This window comes from Octopus bimaculoides, chromosome 2 (assembly GCF_046866305.1).
Source record: "Octopus bimaculoides isolate indiv1 chromosome 2, ASM4686630v1, whole genome shotgun sequence".
NCBI lineage: Eukaryota > Metazoa > Mollusca > Cephalopoda > Octopoda > Octopodidae > Octopus > Octopus bimaculoides.
Genome location: NC_142929.1, coordinates 128,324,932 through 128,346,679, shown reverse-complemented (window position 1 = coordinate 128,346,679; position 21,748 = coordinate 128,324,932). Strand labels below are relative to the sequence as shown.

The 21,748-nt window shown below is 37.0% G+C and overlaps 1 protein-coding gene across 1 annotated transcript in view; it reads left to right on the top strand.

The window, feature by feature from the left end:
• The first annotated feature begins 6,960 nt into the window (after positions 1-6,960).
• LOC106883660 (receptor-type tyrosine-protein phosphatase mu) overlaps positions 6,961-21,748 on the top strand; it is a 51,183-nt gene continuing 36,395 nt past the window's right edge. The window contains exon 1 of the mRNA XM_089347672.1: positions 6,961-7,819. Coding sequence (XP_089203798.1) covers positions 7,675-7,819 — 145 coding nt within the window. The 5' untranslated portion in view covers positions 6,961-7,674. The remainder of the gene's footprint in view (positions 7,820-21,748) is intronic.

Sequence of the window (21,748 nt, the reverse complement as noted above, 5' to 3'; positions counted from 1 at the left end):
TGAAGCAAATTTTGTTGTGTCTGGGGAGCGTCATTTTGTCTTTACGCCTTATTAACTAACACACTCACCGGTTCGATTTTCATTCAATTAATACATATATTTATTTTTTTCTCTTCCGGAGTTTTCGTTGCTTCTTACAAACTTCTCAATAGTTATTGACTGTCAACAACTATTGAGAAGGTTGCAAGAAGCAACGAAAATTCTGAAAGAGAAAAATGAATATATAAATAAACTGAGTGGAAATCGAACCGGCGAGTTTGTTAGTTAATAAGGCGTAAAGACAAAATGACTCTCCCCAGACAGCACAAAAAATTTACATTAGATGAATTATTTATTTCACAACAAAAATCATTTGCGAACGCACGACAGTGTCAAATTCCTGGTGTCGTTCATAATTTTTCCGCTTGAATAACAACAGTGAAATATATTAATATCAATTTTAAATTATTGGGCCATCCCATAAATAATGCGGTGTTTTATACTTCTTCTATTTTAAAAAATTAAGATAAACAAAATTATTTTTTAATCTACAATATTCTCTCCTTCATTTTCTGCTATGTTCTTCCATCTATCTGGTAAACTTGCAAGGACCCTCTTCCAAAATTCACTTGTCCTTGACGAAAAATACTCCGCCAATACTGTTCTGATCTCATCTAGAGAATTCAACTGATTTTGAAGACTGCGGAATAAATGATAATCATATGGGGCAATGTCAGGCACAATATGGTGGGTGGGGCATCGTTTCCCATTCAAACTGCTCTAGCCTTTGGAATGTCTTCCACGCTGTATGTGGCCGATCATTATCCTGATGGAAGAATACCTTTCGTCTTGAAACCAAAGATGGTCGTTTTCTTCTAGCGCTGACTTAAGCCGCTCAAGCTGCTCGCAGTAAATCGCCTTTGTTATCGTTTGGTTTGGATTTAAAAGTTCAGAGTGGACTAAACTTTTCATATCCCACCATACAGATAACAACACCTTACGTGGGCGAAGGCCTTCTTTAGCCTGGAGTGCCAGTGTTTCTCCTTTCCCTACCAAGCGTCTTCGGCGCTTGACATTTTTATAGAGAGCCTATTTCTCATCAGCAGCCACTATTCGGTCCGAAAAAAGGTTCATTCGTGACACCAAAGAAGAGCACACATTCACTCTCTGCGCGCGATTAGACTCGGAAAATTTGTGAGGAACCCATTGACCCAATTTGCTAACTTTTCCGATAGAACACAGGCGTCGACGAATAGTTGAATGACCAAATCCAAGCTTCTCTGCTAGTTCCTAAACAGTTACAATGAGATTTTGTTCCACCAGGATTTGCAGGACGCCCTCGTCGAGTTCTACTGATCTTCCAAGACGAGGCTCGTCTTGTAGGCTGTAGTTTCTGGCTCAGAATTTCTGGAACCATTGCCACTGGCTTATGCTTATTGTCGAATCCCCATATACTGCATTAATATTCCTTACACTTTCAATTGCGTTGTTGCCTTTACTGAACTCTTAAAGCAAAATATGCCGAATATGCTCCTTTGTCACTTCCATTATAGCCTTGAAAAAATTACTGTTAAAATCTAACTGCACTTTTCAAAACTTGCACTAAGAATAAGTACAAGGTAAAATTACTACCTGCTTTTATAGCAAGTTGATGCAGGTAGTTTATGCCGTCCTCCTCCAACTTTTAGTTCATTGTTGGTGTGCTTATATCCATTTATCTAATGTTCAAAAATAAAAAATGGAAGAAGAGGATCAAGGAAAGAACAAGAAAGAAAAAAGAAAAACAGAAAAAAGAAAAACAGAAAAGAAAGAAAAAAGGGAAAAGCGTCAATGCGACACCAAATACCTCAATTGGTCGCAAGCCACAAGGTTTGACGAAACCTACTGAAACAAGCCAACGCACTCGCGGCATTACCACGGGCGAAAGCGAGGTTAAGGCATTGGAACAGCCAAGCACCCTTACGGGCATCACTTAATATCTCGGTATGGTGAGCTGCCAACAATGAAAAAAACTTCGCTGTTAGCGGCCCATCCCCTCGAAACATATCAAACGCCACTGGCTGGAAGAGATAATTCACAGATAGGTCCCGATACTTCAGGATTTTGTTCCGTTCAGCTACGGAGGAGTGACCTTCCCATTTACCGCAGCATCCAGGATGTGGGAGGGACAAAAAGGGGTCACAGAGTGTCACGTCCCGGATAAGGCACCTACTTCTTGCCCAGGAACAGAGGGTAAGACCGTCTGGTCTCTTCCCATTACTTCTGGATAATCCCGTCGGCTCCAGAACTGAGGAAATATTAACCCGAGCCAGGGCTCGCTTAATGATTAAGTTGAGCTCGGTGTGACGAGTGAAACTACCAGCATTAAGGCGGCAGCCAGACCGTAAAGGTGGTGGTGGTGGTGGTGGTGGTGGTGGTCGTCGTCGTAGGGTAATGTAAAAAGACAGTGTGTCTAATTCAAGTTTAATGGTAGTTCTAGAATTGCAATGGGTAAATACTAGTTGCCTATTTAGAAATGTTACTATGCAAATACCGAAACCGATTCTCTTTCCAGAGTCAATACACTCCACGCTCAGGGTTTCAAATCCAATTGGCTTTACCTTTCCCCTATCACTAGATAATATAACTGGCGCTTGATATGTTCGGTTAACTATTCCGTGAACTATGCCACTTACATACAGATGTATAACCTTGTGCCAATGGAAGACATGAAAATATTCTTAATAATATTTAGTGTGTTTGAAGAGTGGAGGCGCAATGGCCCAATGGTTAGGGCAGCGGACTCGCGGTCATAGGATCGCGGTTTCGATTCCTTGACCGGGCGTTGTGAGTGTTTATTGAGCGAAAACACCTAAAGCTCCACGAGGCTCCGGCAGGGGATGGTGGCGAACCCTGCTGTACTTTTTCACCACAACTTTCTCTCATCTTACTTCCTGTTTCTGTTGTGCCTGTATTTCAAAGGGTCAGCCTTGTCACGCTGAATATCCCCGAGTACTACGTTAAGGGTACACGTGTCTGTGGAGTGCTCAGCCACTTGCACGTTAATTTCACGAGCAGGCTGTTCCGTTGATCGGATCAACTGGAACCCTCGTCGTCGTAAGCGACGGAGTGCCAACAACATGTTTGAAGAAGACAATGAATGCCACAATCGGTACAAAACCATCGGATAGAATGTGTTGCAGTACTTATTTGCGTGTCTTAATGTTCTAAGATCAAATCCATTGCTTGACTTTACACTTTATTCGCCCTGCCTCCCTGAGCGCTAAATAAGTATCGCTTTCCGTTGATAATAGTTTACTTCAACTTAGATGTACTTCAACTCGTTGCAAGATATAAAAGATGAAACAGAAAGCGGTAATAAATCAAATAAAGAAAGATAACGATGATAGCCAAACCAGTTCATGCATAGCACGAAGGATAAAACACAAGAAGACAGAAAAGTGAACAGGAAAAGAGACATAAAGAGCAAAGAGTGCACAGGTACATCAGAAGTGGGTTTTTATTGTTTTAAGGAACCTAATTTCCATTTAAGGAATGTCCTGTCTTTTTATTCTGAGTAATTAGTTTAAAATCAAGACAAAAATGTCTTAGTTCTGACAAAATTTCTTGGGAATAGTATTTGATTATAAAAGATTTTTTTTTTACCTCAGGGTGAAACAGTAATAATAATGTGACAAGGGGAATAAATCTGAAGAAGTTTAATGCATTTAATATTAATTACTTCCCTTTAACAACAATATTCTTTTTTTTTCCGCCCGCTTTATCACTTTCTTAATTATTGATTATTCTTTATTTATAGTTGCCTGACGATTCAACACTAAAAGCATCTTGTTGACCTGTGTAAATCCGTTACTCTGCGTAAACTTGTTTGACAGGTTCCATATGTCATTTGCTTGGAAACCATACAGACTGAGAACGTTTGGTTTCAAAAACATTTAGCATCTGATCAATAACTAATGGTCAGAAGCTAAATATTTTCCTAACATTATCGTCATTATTATTATTATTATTATTATTAGTAGTAGTAGTAGTAGTAGTAGTAGTAGTAGTAGTAGTAGTAGTAGTAGTAGTAGTAGTAGTAGTAGTAGCAGCAGCAGCAGTATTAAGGCGTTGATCTGGCAGAATAGTTAGTACGTCGGGCGAAATCGTGTCGTTACGTTCTGAGTTTAAATTCCGCCGAGGTTGACTTTGCCTTTCATCCTTTCGGGGTCGATTAAATAAGTATCAGATGAGCATTGGGGTCGATGTAATCGACTTAGTCCCTTCCCCCAAATTTGAGGCCTTGTGCTTCCAGTATAAAGGATTATTATTATTATTATTATTATTATTGTTATTATTATTATTATTATTATTATTATTAATCTATCAGATGAAATAGGGGATATATATGTGTATATGTATACACATACATATATACACGCGCACGCACACACACACACACACACGCACACACACACACTGGTTTCGAATATGGAATTTTATTTCTGAAATTAAAGAACTATGTATGAAAACAGCTGTAGGTAAGAATTTCTATGTGTGAATTTGAATGTCTTTAAATAAAAACATCTGAACGTAAATTTTCATCCATTTTCTTCGTTTTCTTATTTAAAAAGGTTTATTTAAATGCCTACACGTTTCGGTGATAAATTCATATACTTGGTTTTCTCTGAACGCTGTTATAAACCGGTGAACTAGGATGCTTGCATCCTTTAAGGGACTTTAGTTCTTTGACTAATTAAATGAAAATATTATATATATATATATATATATATATATATATATATATATATATATATATATATATATATATATATATATATATTTATATATATATATATGTAAGAACGACCGTGCGAACCAAAAGGAGAAATGGTGACGAATGGAAAAACAGGCTCCTTTATTAACGCGTCATACGGTCGAACACAAAAATATATGAATGATATTATGTTATAATTCTATAACATAAAGAATTCGTAAATGCCAGGAAGGACAAGATAGGACGCAACCGATAGAAATGTATAACAGTAAGATTTATTGGAGCATTAAACTGTATGTCTGTGTGTGTGTGAATGCGACATAATAAACCACAATATAGACAGGCCGTCATGTAAAGAAAAGAATGTGTGCAAGTAATAGATGTATGTGAATGTAAGTGATACATAGTATAGAATAGAGTCAGTAACACGTATTGGTATTACACCAGTTCTTAGTTAGAGTACACAGTGGTAAGTGTCTGTATATAAGAAGTTAAAGCGTTAGGGCAGAGCGATCACTCGTCGTGATGTTAGGGCTTCAATGCCGGGCCGGGTTCTTGAATACAGATGTTCTTCGCAGGCTGGGTTCTTGTCTGTTAATTTCGTGGTGAGGCGATTCACACAAACAGGGCTGAGAAGAGAAGCTGCGGTTAGCTGTCGGTAGCTTGTGTACGTGTAGAGTCATGTTGACGCTGGCGGCGATGCTGGTAGTACATAGAGTTGTGTTGCTGCTGGCGACGTCGGGGGCGATGCTTGTAGTTCGTAGTTGTACGATGGTGTTGATGTCGTCGCTGGAAACTGGTTGGTTGGTTTGTGCTGTGCTACGCGTGTGTGGTCGGAACGACCAGATCTAAGATCTGAGCCGCGACGAATTTGCCGGGTATCTAGCAGGCTATTTATAGTTGAAGGTAGGCTCCAGAGAAGCATTAGAAAAACACTATCACGTGACCTTATTAGGGGCTACGGTTGGTCAGTTTGCGTCCTGGCGGGAACGGTACGAGATAATTTACCCGCGCAAGGAATAGTCAGTCAGGTGATGACAGAGCAGGCTGCTCTCTGCTACGCCCGCACTTGTTAATATTTATAACAGTGGGAAAGAGTGGTGCTCACTACATATATATATATATATATGTACTCTCTCTCTTTTACTCTCTTTTACTTGTTTCAGTCATTTGACTGTGGCCATGCTGGAGCACCGCCTGTAGTCGAGCACATCGACCCCAGGACTTATTCTTTGTAAGCCTAGTACTTATTCTATCGGTCTCTTTTGCCCAACCGCTAAGTTACAGGGACGTAAACACACCAGCATCGGTTGTCAAACGATGTTGGGGGGACAAACACAGACACACAAACATACACACACACACACACACACATATATATATATATATATATATATATATATATATACATATATACGACGGGCTTCTTTCAGTTTCCGTCTACCAAATCCACTCACAAGGCTTTGGTCGGCCCGAGGCTATAGTAGAAGACACTTGCCCAAGGTGCCACGCAGTGGGACTGAACCCGGAACCATGTGGTTCGTAAGCAAGCTACTTACCACACAACCACTCTTACGCCTATATATATATATATATATATATATATATATATATATATATATATATATATATATGTATGTATGTATGTATGTATGTATGTATGTATGTATGTATGTATATATGTTTGGTTGTTTGTATGTATGTGTATATATATGTATGTATAGGTATATATGTGTGTGCATGCATATGTGTGTATATATGTATGTATATGTGTGTGAATGTATGTATGGATATTTATACATATGTGCGCATGTATATATATATATGCGCGTGTATATGTATATGTATGTATTAAGTATGTATGTATATGTCTAGACATGCTCATATATAGAAGTGATTTTAAATTCTCAAACGCTGGATAATGCTAATAATATAGCCTGAACAGGATAAGCTACCCCTATTTTGCAGAAAAAAGTGTAGGTGGTTAGCTGTGGATTCGAACTCACATCCCGTGATTACGCGTCGCGGTGCTTTATGTATACACATACATATAGTAAACATAAATAAGATTTTCGTTAAAAGTAAATATCTTTTTATATTTACACAGTATCCTCACTTCATTGCTCAAAGCACAGAATTTCCCCTTATCATTTTATTCCTTACATAGTTCTCTCCCTTCCACTCACTCACTGTTTCTTATAATTTCACAATTAATTCTGGTTGTTGCTATGAACAACATAAGTAACCCAGTTAAGTAACATATAATGTTAATTCTGTTACGTATTATCTCATACAACAATTTACTCATTCGTAATACATTTTCTTCCTTTATTTACTCAATATCAAATGAATTTATTAAACTAAAAGAAAAAAAACGTCAATACTAAGTATATAACGGGACTCACAACACAACACATATTTATTTATTACACATTCTGTAGAAGATATAAATATCTGTAGATATGTAATATCACCACGCTTTTTAAGGTGGTTTAAATCACGGGTGTACATTACAAATTAACTGTATCATTAATTGTATTGTTACAAACTCGTCTTCATACGATAGTATGAATTTTGAATTCTCGACTGTCTGGATATCTCAATCTTGAAAAACAAAATGCCAATACTGAAATCATTTTAACATACACACACATATAATTCTTCTTTGGAACATTGGATCTTGAAGCATATAAATTAACAGCGTGAAAGCATATGAAAACATATAAACTAATAGCGTGAAAATATTGGGTTAAAAAAATATATTGGGTGAAAATATTGGTTTAAAGAAAACGTCGAAGGTTGCCCGTGGGACAAACAGCCACAATGAACAGACAATAACATTCATATATAAAATATTGCAAAAATAAACAAAGAAACTGTAACAGATCGATCATATGCAATATCAATGGAGAAATTTTTGTCAAGAATGAAAAAAAAATATGGCATGCGATTTTAGTGCATTAAAAAGAATCTGGTTCTTACACCAAAGAACTACATCTCTTCGCAAACCCGGTTTACAATTCGAGATTAGATATGTTTTTTTATATCTGTTACTACAGTGTGGGACATGGCCTAAAGTCATCGGTAAGTCACTACATACTATGTATTGTGTGCTTCTTGTTGTTGCTGTTGTTGTTTTGTCCCTGGTCAGCTTTGGCGGCAGAAAACAAGGATCAGCCATGACCATCACGTCTTTCCAAGAGTACTGCCTTGGAACATATTGTTCATTTTATCCAAGTGGGACACATTATCCAAAATCTTTCTCTCTCTCTCTCTCTCTCTCTCTCTCTCTCTCTCTCTCTCTCTCTTTCTCTCTCTCTCTCTCTCTCTCTCTCTCTCTCTGTCTCTCTCTCTTTCATGACGGTAGCGTGTAATTTGAGATTTGGCTGTTATTTCTAGCAGGTCGTGGTTGTAAATGTGTGCATCGGGTTTTCTGTTTTTAACAATATTTTTATTGTTTAGTGAATTTGCTTGTCGTGTGTATGAATGAATAAATGAATGAACGTGTGAACGACACGTGTGTATGTGTATGCGTGTACGCGTGTGTGTATGTGTGTGTGTGTGTGTGCGTGCGTGCGTGCGTGTGTGTGTGTGTGTTTTAAAAGAAGGTGACTAACCAACAGGCAGAGATTGCTTGCTTGCTTGATGGATAGATGAATGGATGGTTGGTGTGAGGGACGGATGGATGGCTGGATGGATCGATGGATTAGCAAGTAGGTAGGTAGGTAGGTAGGTAGGTAGGTAACTAGCACCCTATAGATATGTTTCTTTATTAGCCACACAGAGCTAAACACAGAGGGGACAAGTTACAAAGTAGGGCTTTTCTTTTGGGGAGGAGAAGGAAGGAAAGAAAAAAAAAGAAAATAGAAAAAATGAAAAAATAAAAAAAATAATGAAAGGTACTAGATTTTCGATCAAAAGGGATCGTAAAAATAAACATCAATAGGAATCGTGTATAACAGATAGATAGATAGATAGATAGATAGATAGATAGATAGATAGATAGATAGATAGATAGATACTTGGATCTTTGGGGTTTGACGAGCAACATTTTTTATGTAGTGTTTTTGGTACCGAAACACTTTCAAACTTCGTATACTTGTATATTTTGTGGTATAGAACAGATAAAAAATTTTCTATTCGAAGTTAATTCACGTTAAAAATTGTCTTATTTCGATAATTTCTACTAATCACTGACGTCTATTCAGTTGAAAACAGTTAGCGCTGTAACGGTGTATATCGTATTAATCCCCGTTAGTTCTGACATTTCTGATTAACTAGACTGTTAACCCTAACCCTAACCCTAACTCTAGAATCCGAACTCCAAAATTGTTACACACACAGATACGCACAGCGTAATTTATTATATAAACAATATATGCGTATAAATTACGATTAAACCGGATGAAATATGTCACAGGGAATAACATTTTTATGACCGGCCAGCAGTAACTCTATTCAGCTGAATAGACGTCAGTGATTAGTTGAAATTACAGAAATACGACAACTTTAACATGAAATAACTTGCGAGGTACAAAATTTTGTTAAGAAGGTTAAGAGAAGAAGTTGTTTTATATGACACATTCTATCAGTGTCCTAAGTTTGAAAGTGTTTCGCTAAGAAAACAAATGTTGCCCGTCAAACACCAAAGGCCCAGATACTTTTATCCACTATGATTATCAGCCGAAAAGCAAATATATCTTCGTGCACTTCACATCCAGAAGCTGCTGGTCCTTCCCCCCACCCCACCCCCACCAAAAAAAAAAGAGGATCTCTATTAACATAGAAGAATGTCGACACAACACACGCATTGACGATGATGGCTTTATGAGCAGTATTTCCTGGAAAAAAGTTCCACTAAAAAAAAATTATAAGCACGGTGGTCAATTCGGTCGACTAAAATTCTTCAATGCGGTGCCCCAGCAAACCCACAGTCCAACGGTTATTCTGATTGAAATCTCCGTCCCCCATTCTGCCAAATATATCTGTGTCCCCTACCGCTTTTTAAGCTCTTTCGGCCATCACTAATTCTTCGACCATAATACACCGAGGACATCGAATGCTTTTGAAAAGGGTATCAATACCACTTCAATCCCCTTTGAAAATATCGTCCTCCGTCGGTTACGACGACGAGTGTTCCACTTGATTCAGTCAACGGAACAGCCTGCTCGTGAAATTAACGTACAAGTGGCTGAGTACTCCAGAGACACTTATAATTCCTAACGTAATTCTCAGGGAGATTCGGCGTGACACAGAATGGGAAAAGCTGGCCCTTTGAAATACAGGTATTACTCATTTTGCCAGCTGAATCGACTGGAGCAACGTGAATTAAAGTGTCTTGCTCAATGACATAACGCGTCGCTGGGAATTGAACTCACGACTTTGCGATCGTAAGCTGAATACCCTTAACCACTAAGCCACGCGCCTTCACTCGTCCTCGATAACTTCAACGCTCACAACTTACTTTGACTTTTACATTCATCCCAAATCTTTTGCAACCCTCCTCTATCTACTACACTCCTCACTGACCAACACAGACACTCCAAACCCGGCCTCTACCAGAACTTCTGTGCACCTACTGGGTCATCCGACCACTGCCTGTCACGAATACCCAGCACACATCTACACACTATAAAACCCTACCCTCACATCCTGGATATCAAGTCAACTGATTGATAGGAACTCTATAAGTAAATTGCAATTAATTATACCTGACAGCTCATACTTCACGTCAGACCCTCCAGAAAGAGCTAGATGGGTGACATGCTTATCGTGTAGACCTCTCTTCTCTCTCTCTCTCTCTCTCCCTCTCTCTCTCTCTCTCTCTCTCTCTCTCTCTCTCTCTCTCGCTCTCCATCCCACACACAGTCAAAACTGACAGCCCAAGTCCCATAAATAGTTCAGCCATAGCAGTGCTGCATCTGTCTAGACCAGTAGTCCTAAACCGGGATCCATATGGCCCCTAAAGGTTCATATAAGATTTTTGGAGATTCACGCAACAAAATCGTAAATTGAGAATCCATAATAGTATTTTAAGAGCCCCGGAAAGCATTTTGCTTTAGATATATATATTGGTATGTATTGCGTGAAACTGCTAGGTTTCTTTCTCTGACATTTTACATAGTTCAACCTACACAAGTGAAACCTACACGGGTGAAACCTACACGAGTGAAACCTACACGGGTGAAACCTACACGAGTGAAACCTATACGGGTGAAAATCAACATCAGAATTTATTAAAGAAGTTTCTATAAAACTAGTTTTTAAACATCGAATGGTTATGGGGGTCCACCAAAATGCAAACAATAGTCATCAAAGGGATCCATAGATAAGAAAAATAGCTGAGAACCCCTGGTCGAGACAAACAATACGTTGTAGGCCGTGTGCTTTCTTAAGTTTTGGGCCTGTCCTTTTTGTCCTTTGAGCGTTGTAGACAAAGACTACAGTGTTTGGAGAGGCTGAAATCACCCATCCCTAAAAACTTGACGGATTTTTGCCCAGAACCACAACTTCTGCAAAATCATCGTCGAAACCTGAAACTGCGCATCGCATTTCTCGCCACCTCAGCTGCCTCCTAAATTGCAACTGGTCTTCTAGATTTCTTGCCAGAAGTTCTATCCACTTTACGACATCTTCCATTCCTTTTCTTCTCAGCCGGGATAATTCCTTAAGTAGTTTCCCCCCGAGGAATACGCCACATCCAACCAGTGGTGTAGCATGAACGGGGATGCAGCGGGGTGGGAATTCTTAGAAGTGAAAAATTTCGAAAGCGAAGATAAAGAAGAAATAATAAATAAATACCCTTGCTCCGGATGCTGGCAACCCACGCTACACTACTGCTTGACGCACTAAGTAAATCTCCTCCAAAACTATCCCTTTCCATTCCACCATGTTCCCTCTCATACCCACATATGCGCCATTTTCGATAACATCTCCAATAGTCACAACTTAATGAAGTTACTGGCCCGATCAATCCTCTTCAATTGCCCACAAACAATATGCTTCAGATCTAGCAGCTATCATCGACAATCTCTCTTTCTCTCTTTCCTCATACACACACACACACACACACACACACACGCACACACACACACACGCACACACACACACACACACACACACATACACACACACACACACACACACACACACACACACACACACACACACAGAGGAATTGAAAAGTAAATCCCTATTTTAAAATACTTATAAATTATTTATAAATTGTCGTTTTTATAAAAATCATGGATACGAGAAGAAAGCTTTAAGTATGAGGTTTTATTTAAAATTCGATATGGACTCCAGATGTCGCCACCGGCTTCTTCAGTCACCTAGGAATTGCGTAAGCTGATTTCACCAGGAACTCTTGTGGGCTGGAAGACATAACTTTTTGTATTCACCCTTCAAGTTCATCCAAAGTTTTTGGTTTGGTACAGTAGACTTGTTTCTTTAACCAACCAAAAAGAAAGAAACCACAGGGTGTTAAGCCGGGAATCCTGGCTGGCCACTCATGTGGACCGTGACCACCCATCCATCTCCCGGGGAAGTGGGTACTCAGCCATTCATGAACGACAAGAGCCAAACATGGAGGGGCACCGTCTGGCATGAAAATTAAATCTTCGGTATTCTCCCAAGCACTGATAACTGACCAGATCTCATCTTGCAGCATAGTGAGGTACCATAGGGAGTTACTTTCCAATCACCCTGTGTGTATATATATATATATATATATATATATATATATATATATATATATATATATATATATATATATATATATATCTTTTGAAACACGCTATCATGTCTCATTCCCAAGAAAAGCAACTGATGTGACTCTGTCAGCTATCGTCCTCTCGCTCTCACTCTTCAACAACTTAAAAGTGATGAAGATAGTCACTAACAACAACTTTCTCCAACAACTTGAATCTCTCACCTTCCTTAATGAGCACAAATACGGCTTTCACGAAGCCAGACCTACTCGAGTTTATCATTCGTCAGTGTGATCTCTTCCACACGAAATTTGGTGAAAGCAGTGTTGTTGCCTTTGACATTGCTAAAGCTTTCGTTTGTGTCAAATACGCGAATCTCCTGGTAAAACTGCGTATGGAGTCAATCCTTTTCACGTCTCTTAGATCACACTACATTAGAGTGTACTAAAAGGACTTCCTCTGATCCGCAAACAATCAAGTTTGACGTTCCCAAGGGTTCGGTTATGTTCCCTATATTTTCTTTCTTATATATCAACAGCCTCCTTGCTATCACATCCAACAATTTCCATTTCTACGCAGATGATGCACCTTTCTTTCCTCCATAACCTTCTACGATTAAGCATCATTCACATGTAACTTACACACACTGCACTAAATTTGCCCTGGCTCCATGAAAAGAGAGCTTAAAAGCATATTCCATTGTGGCTACGCCTATCTTGTTTCCTCCAACATTAAAAGACAAAATCACAGCAAACAACAACAACAAAATTTTTGCCCCCTAATTTTCCTAAACATAAATAACACTTAGCTGTATGATAAGCCTTGAGGTTACTACAAATGTTGGGCATTACCATCACTGAAAATATTCTTGACGAACACATACTCAACATAGCAAAGCGTGCATTTGAAAGATAAGCCTTCCTCTTCAAAGCCACAAAATACGACAACTAATAACTCTTTATAAAGATTGAGTGAAACCAGCAATAGTCTACTTGTTTTCAAAGTAGGACTGTACTACTGCTGCCAAATGCACTGGTTATCCAACTACTTGGTATGAAATCTCTTACGAATACAATCCTACTTCTATCCCTCATATGTACTGCTCATCACACTGTGTTCACCTACACTACATCAGACAATTTGTACCAATATATACAGTCCTTCCACTCCAAAACATCCATCCTCCGGAATTCTTTCCTGGTGCATATTTTTCCTACATCCATTCATTTGCAGATCACACAGATTTGTTCAAGACCCACGTTAACCCCATTGATCTGACCGATCCTAGAGAAAACTGCAAAGTGTGTGGGCACGGACTCACCCCACCCAATCAAACCAATCAAATAAAGCTAAGAAAAATATCTTAGGAGGCAAAGATGCAGCTCTTCCTGTGGATTATGCGAGTGCGGAAGTGTTTCAATAACCAGCTGATTTCTTGAGAATCGACAAGTTCTACTCTGATTACACTTAGTAGCAAATATACCCAGACCTCTGACACGAAGAGAGATTAGTAGACTACTGCTATTAAGATATCTTCTCTCATAAATCTCACATAATCAATCACCCACTATATGGTTCACTCGTAGCTGTTCCCCTGCTGTACAAGCAAAAGGAATTATCTATTACACCTGGCGGTCACTGAGAGTCAAAAGCATTTCACTTATGAACTAATACCTCGGAGGTGGTATCAAAAGGTTCCCGGAATTGTTATATTCAATTATTAAAAAAATGACTTCTTTACCTAAGTGTTAACATCATCTTCGAAATACCTTGCACAGCAATGCAACAGTCCCTGCGTTTCCGCCACTTTTGGAATCCGACCTAGAAATCGTTTTCGTTTTCTGTATATATATATATATCGTCAGTAGTTCATATATCCGAAAAAGAGGCACACTCTAAAGCGTTAGACCAGCAATATACTTTTTTAGAAAGTTAAATGTTATGCCCAGTCATAGAGTGATCATTGGTCTCGAATCTATAAAGCGCTTACCAGTATAGGTGACTCGTCAGACTCAAATGAACGAATGACAAGTGACCTGTATTGTTAAGTGCTTTATAGGTGCGCAACCAATGCTCACTCAATGACTGGCCGAACATTTAACTTCCTAATATATACCAAGGCTACTGAATTTATATATATACTAGCAAACGCACCCGTCCTTTAGACAGACGGTTTAAGTTGCTTTGGTGGCATTTTTTTTTTTTTTCACCAAATAATTGAACTACCGAGAAGGTTTATGAGTAGCATGGCAATCTATGTTTCCGATTAACCTAGGAACGGAAAATCAAACCGAAGGCTGGTTATTGTGGAGGTCGTAGTACTGTAATGATCATAAGAGCTACTGAAGTGTTTTGGGAGTAGATTACGGATAATGACTACACAATATAGTTGTTTTACATAAAAGCGAAATTTCTTGTCAGAAACAACCACATAAATGGTGTAATGAAATTGGAGTAAGACGTTGAAGCTTACTCTCTGCGAATTTATTTTTTTCAACAGCAAATGGAGCTATTTTTTCGGAGAGATAATCTAATAAAGCTCCTTTATTCTGTCTTCCCGCATAGCCTGCGCATAAACTAATAGCGAATGCTGCATAAAGTTAAATTGCTATGGAGTTTTCTGAAAGATACATATAGCTTTTGCTAGTGGAAGCAAAATTCTTATTTAAAGGTTGGTTCTTTGGGACGAATCATATGTGATTACTTAAAACAGGCTAGAACGACAATGCTAAAACTTATTTGAAACAATGGACAACGGTCAAAATATCATAATGGATGGGTAAATAAGCATTCTTAAAGTGAAACAACGCATTGGTAGGTAAACAAAGGTATCAACAAATAGAAGAGAAAGAAGGGAACATCCCCTTTCAAGTAACTCAGAATAGGTAAAGGTAAGCTTTCCAAAGTTTAATACAGTTTAAATATGGAAATTAAGATTGTTTGGCATTGGATATTCATCGCGTACAGTGTTCCTAGTCAATTTAATCACCGTGGTAGGTGGACAGTCGAAATAAATAGACAAAATCATTTCACATTTAGAAAAAAGATTAAAAAGTATGGAAGACTCTGCATACAAAAAAACTATGCCCATTTAGGTATATTTGCGCGTGAGCTCTGGGTAAAATGTTTAGTGCAAGGCTATCCTTAGGACATAAGTAATGTATGTGTAAAGTTTGGTAAAAATCGGTTGAGAATTGTGGAAATGTATGCGTTCAGTGTTCCTAGTCAATTTAATCACCGTCGCTGGTAGACAGGAAATAAATAAATAGATGAAATTCTTTCACTTTTATAGAAAAATTTAAAAAGTATGGAAGACCCTACATACAAAAAATTATGTCTATTTACGTCCATTTACGCTGGAGCTCTGGACAAAATATTATAGTGCATGAGCATCCTTGAGACATAAGTAATGTGTATCTAAAGTTTGGAGAAAATCGGTAGAGAATTGTGGAAATGTGTTATATCGCAATACTACAGAGTGGCTGTGTGAGCTACGAAATCCTCGTCGCCACTGTTATATCGCACGTTCGGATGACCTGTACTCAACTACCCCGACGTCTCCCTCTATATCTAAGTATTGGGCTAGCCTACGTCATCGTCTGGGGGCGTTGACACGACAAATTGTATGCATTAGTTATTATACAGACGCATTCTGTGATTTATATATATATATATATATATATATATATATATATATATATATATATATATATATATATACATACATACATACATACATACATACATACATACATACATTCGAAACGCCGGGGTTTTAATGGTGGCAGCTGATGAAGGGGATGTTTCTATGTGGCCTGCTTGTTTGTTGCACCTTGTTTACCATTTTGTCCATGTTCTTTTGCCACGTCATGTACCCAGTTATGTATCTATATGTACATGTGGATGAAGGTATATACATACATGTACATATATATGCATATACTCATATATTGTTTATATATATATATATATATATGTATATATATATATATATATATATATATATATATATATATATATATATATATATATATATATATATATATATATATATATATATATATATGTATATATATATATATATATATATATATATATATATATATATATATATATATATATATACATATATATATCAGTTGAATAATGTTAAAATATGGTCTGGTTTTCACATTTTTTTATTATGGTATTTTAAAAAATATATCAATTTTTTACAATGTTGAAGTGTGTTAAACATTAAAAAAAATTGTAATGTTCATAAAGTTCATTTAGCGCCTCCATACGTTCGTAGTAATCATCAGATTTGAAATTGTATTTAATTGACACTTGAGTTCCTGACAACTGTAGTAAAATTACTAACTCGTTCCTTTTTGTACCTCTTAGAAGGCTCCAACAAGCCGAATTTTTGGAATACGGTTTTGATCAATCCCCATGCAGCTTAAACGTCACGGTTTGCCGGGCGTACCGATATTACTGGCATAGATCCTGCCTTTATTTTAACCAATTAGCTTACGGTTTACATGTAATGGTTTTATGAGTGAGCAAGCCTAGTTGGTTTCGATCGTTTTTATTTCAACTGGTGGGGGTCTTCTGTAATTTGTTTATATTACTATGTTAAAGATATGTTTTAATCCACATCATTAACTGGTTGTTAAACCATTGTTGTTATTTCCGTTCAGAACAGGTTTTAACATTTTAATATGTCGCAACCATATAACCTAAAGGCAACCACATAACCTAAAAAACTATTAGCAAAAGCAAAATTCGACATGAACAGGATAAAGCATTCACAGTATGCAACTGTAATGATAACAGATGTGAAACGTGTCAATACATGCATACTGGTAGATCCATTAGAACAAAAAATGGACAGATTTTCGCAAATGCAGATATGAACTGCAAAAGCAGAAATTTGATCTACTGCATTAAATGTTCAAATTGCGAGAAACTATTTATTGGCGAGACAGGGAATGCGTTATCGGAATGCTCACGAGTCCACAGACAACAAATCCGGAACACTAATGTTCGCCAAATTCCATTGAGTGAACATATAGAAACATGTAGTCAGAAAATGTCTCTAATTTTTCTTTTCCACAAACTACATGACACAAGTAAAGTTGGAAGAAATATAAAAGAAAAACGGTTTATTAAAATGTTCAAACCTGTTCTGAACGGAAATAACAACTTATAATATAACAACCAGTTAATGATGTTTTAACTTTATTCAACTGATATTTTATTCTATACATATTTACACAAATTCGGAAAAGATATACATACAGACATACATACATACATATATTATATTATATTATATTACATTACATTATATTATATTATATATGTATGTATAATGGGATAAGGAAAAGTGACTTGAACTAGTGTAACAGCAAATCTTTGTTGCTCTTATCAAGCTGAGAGAGGGAGTTGTGGGGGGAGTAGATTCTATAGATATAACCATTTGGAGTAAAGCTGAACGATAGAACGAGGCCTCGACAACGAAAATGGATCAGTAAATTGAATAAGAATCTTTAGCTTGAATATTAATAAGAGAATATTAATAAGAGTTTGAATATTAATAAGAGTTTGAATATTAATAAGAGTTTGAATATTAATAAGAGTTTGAATATTAATAAGAGTTTGAATATTAATAAGAGTTTGAATATTAATAAGAGAATATTAATAAAAGTTTGAATATTAATAAGAGTTTGAATATTAATAAGAGTTTGAATATTAATAAGAGTTTGAATATTAATAAGAGTTTGAATATTAATAAGAGTTTGAATATTAATAAGAGTTTGAATATTAATAAGAGTTTGAATATTAATAAGAGTTTGAATATTAATAAGAGAATATTAATAAGAGTTTGAATATTAATAAGAGTTTGAATATTAATAAGAGTTTGAATATTAATAAGAGTTTGAATATTAATAAGAGTTTGAATATTAATAAGAGTTTGAATATTAATAAGAGTTTGAATATTAATAAGAGAATATTAATAAGAGTTTGAATATTAATAAGAGTTTGAATATTAATAAGAGTTTGAATATTAATAAGAGTTTGAATATTAATAAGAGTTTGAATATTAATAAGAGTTTGAATATTAATAAGAGTTTGAATATTAATAAGTTTGAATATTAATAAGAGATGGTTAGTAATAGCAAGAAGTGCTCCTGTAGAGGTTTATTTTTGTTTGTTTTCAGGCTCTTAAATAATAGTTTCAAATTTTGGCACAACCAGTAACTTGGGGTTAAGGGGCTCAGTCAATACCACTGACTCTAGTATTTGACAGATGCTTATTTTATCGACCCCGAAAGGATTAAAGGCAAAATCGACAGGAGCAGAATTTGAACTCAGATCGTTAAAGAAACGGAAGTAATGCCCCTAAGCAGTTTGTACGACTCACTAACGATTCTGTTAGCTTGCTGCCTTAGGCTAAAAAATAATCCTATTCTGCTATGGGCACAAGGCCTGAACTATTTTAGAGGAGGGGCTAATCGATTATATCGACCTCAGTGCTCAACTGGTACTTACTTTATCGATCCTGAAAGACGAAAGGCAAAGTCAACCACGGCAGAATTTGAATTCAGAACATAGAGACGAATGAAATGCCGCGAAACATTTTACCCAGAACAATATCGATTCTACCAGTTCGACACCTTTTTTAGGCTCTAAAATAATGATTTCAAACTTTGGTACAAGGTCAGTAATTTTAAAGGTAGGGGTAAGTCGATTACATCAACCCTTATGATCAATTGGAGCTTATTTTATCGACCTCGAAAGGTTGAAAGACAAAGTCGACCTCAGCGGAATTTGAACTCAGAACGTAAAGACGAACGAAATGCAGCTAAGCATTTTGCCCGTCATGCTAACGATTCCACCAGTTCGTCGCCTTTTTAGAATCTAAAATAATGAAGCCGAAATTGGTTTACTTCATATCTTTGTCATCACATACATATATTCTTGTAATGCTGACATTAGCCGATCCCGTTCAAAATGTATGTTTATGTACGTGTGGTAAGTAGCTTGCTTACCAACCACATGGTTCCGGGTTCAGTCCCATTGCGTGGCACCTTGGGAAAGTGTCTTCTACTATAGCCTCGGGCCGACCAAAGCCTTGTGAGTGGATTTGGTAGACGGAAACTGAAAGAAGCCCGTCGTATATATGTATATGTATGTATGTGTGTGTATATGTTTGCGTGTCTGTGTTTGTCCTCCCAACATCGCTTGACAACCGATGCTGGTGTGTTTACGTCTCCGTAAATTAGCGGTTCGGCAAAAGAGACCGATAGAATAAGTATTGGGGTCGATTTGCTCGACTAAAAGTGGTGCTCCAGCATGGCCACAGTCAAATGACTGAAACAAGTAAAAGAGTAAAAGAGTATATGAATTACCAATCTTCTATGTATTTTTAATTTCAATTTCGAATGCACAAAAATACAGTCATTCCACCCCACCCCCTCTTTTGAATTTGTAAAATCCCTATATTCTACAATCACTACAAAGCTTCTGATTTGCGAACAATGCAAGTCTTCTATCCTGCAATCATTGTAGGTGTTCTCCCAAAAATAAACTCTGACAGAATGTCAGTGGTTTCAAGCAACCATCAAGCAAAGCCGATCTCTAATAACCAAGGACTTTTGTTGACATATGTCTCCATATCTAAACATCTGTTACTACTATTTGCTTTAAACTAACAAGTGTGAAACTTGTATATCTAAATTTGACTAAGTAACAAGCGAGTTTCTCTACGCTTGCTCAACCAGCTACAAAATACAACTAAAGTTCCCATAAACCTTAAAGATAATGCAGTCTTAAACATACCCCTAAGAAGATAAGTATGACTGGAAAACTTTTAATTACAGGTTTCATCCGGATCTAAACATCGACAACAACTTATCTATATTTGATTATCTAGTCTATATACACTCGTTTACTTGCTTCAGTAACTGGACTGCAGCCATACTAGAGCACTACAAGTGAAGGGTTTAGCGGATAAAATCGACCTCAATAGTTACATCCTTTTCAAGTCTGGTACTTATTCTATGGGTCGCTTGTGCTGAATTGCTAAATTACGAGGACGTAAGTAAACCAACGCCGGTTATCAAGCGGGAATTGAGGGTAGTAGACAAACATATATACACATATTTATGTGTACGTATATATATATGAATACATACATACACACATACGTGCGCGCGCACACACACACACATACACACACTCACACACACACACACGCGCATATACGTATGAATACAACTGAGAACATCACTATATGAGAAGGGAAGTGAGTCCATAACTGTCCTTTATCTTCAGACAATAAGCCTTTCCTTTTCCTTAATGACATGCCAACTTTGGAGAATTCTTGATTCATGATATGATTATCTCCCCTTCTCATATAGTTATTAAGGGACTTCTCTCGGCTTAGTTCATTTTGATACATGCATACATAAGTATATCGATACATACAAACGTGTGTGTGTGTGTGTTTAATCACACGTGCGTGCATACGCACACACACACACACACATACTAGACTACCAGTAACCCGTTGGTTCACTGACGGTTCGGGTTATAAAACATTGAAGCTGATTTCAACATTTCAATTAAATATTTCAATTCGTTCGTGTCATCATAGATCTGGTTTTCTAGTCCATGTTTAAGGTTTTATTGATTATTTACAGCATCTAATAGAAATTGAACTTGAACTCCAGTAACAACATTTATTCATAGTATGTGTGCATACTTCTACAAAAATGCAAAAGGAATTGTTATATAACGTAAACATAAAATTAATGGAAATAATTTTCCCATTTCAGGGTTATGTTACTTTCGGAGTATTTTGCCATTATCCACCGTTTTGGCTATTTATGAAGGTACCCCAAAAACCGCATATCTCGGGAATCCATGGTCAGATTTACGCGAAATTTGTTTTATTTCGCTTGTATTAACATTTCAGGCGTCCCTTACCTTCAGAGTATTTTCCCATTATGAGCCGGTTTGGCTGTATTAAATAACAGACACTCACACAAGCATTGCACACAAACAAAACTGGCATAACTGCAGATGTTAACTCCCACCGACTTTGTTACCTTATGACTTCCAAAAAAAAAAAAATAGATGCTTTTTAACGAAATTTTCAACAAATCTCACTAAGATGATGTGGTTTCAGAATATATAGGAAATTATGCGAAACAGTTTTTCGAGGGGGTTGGAGAGGAGTTTCGAAAAATTCACATGATCCAACTTTTTTCCCTCATAACTTTCAGGAAAATGGATATCTTTCAATGAAATTTTATTC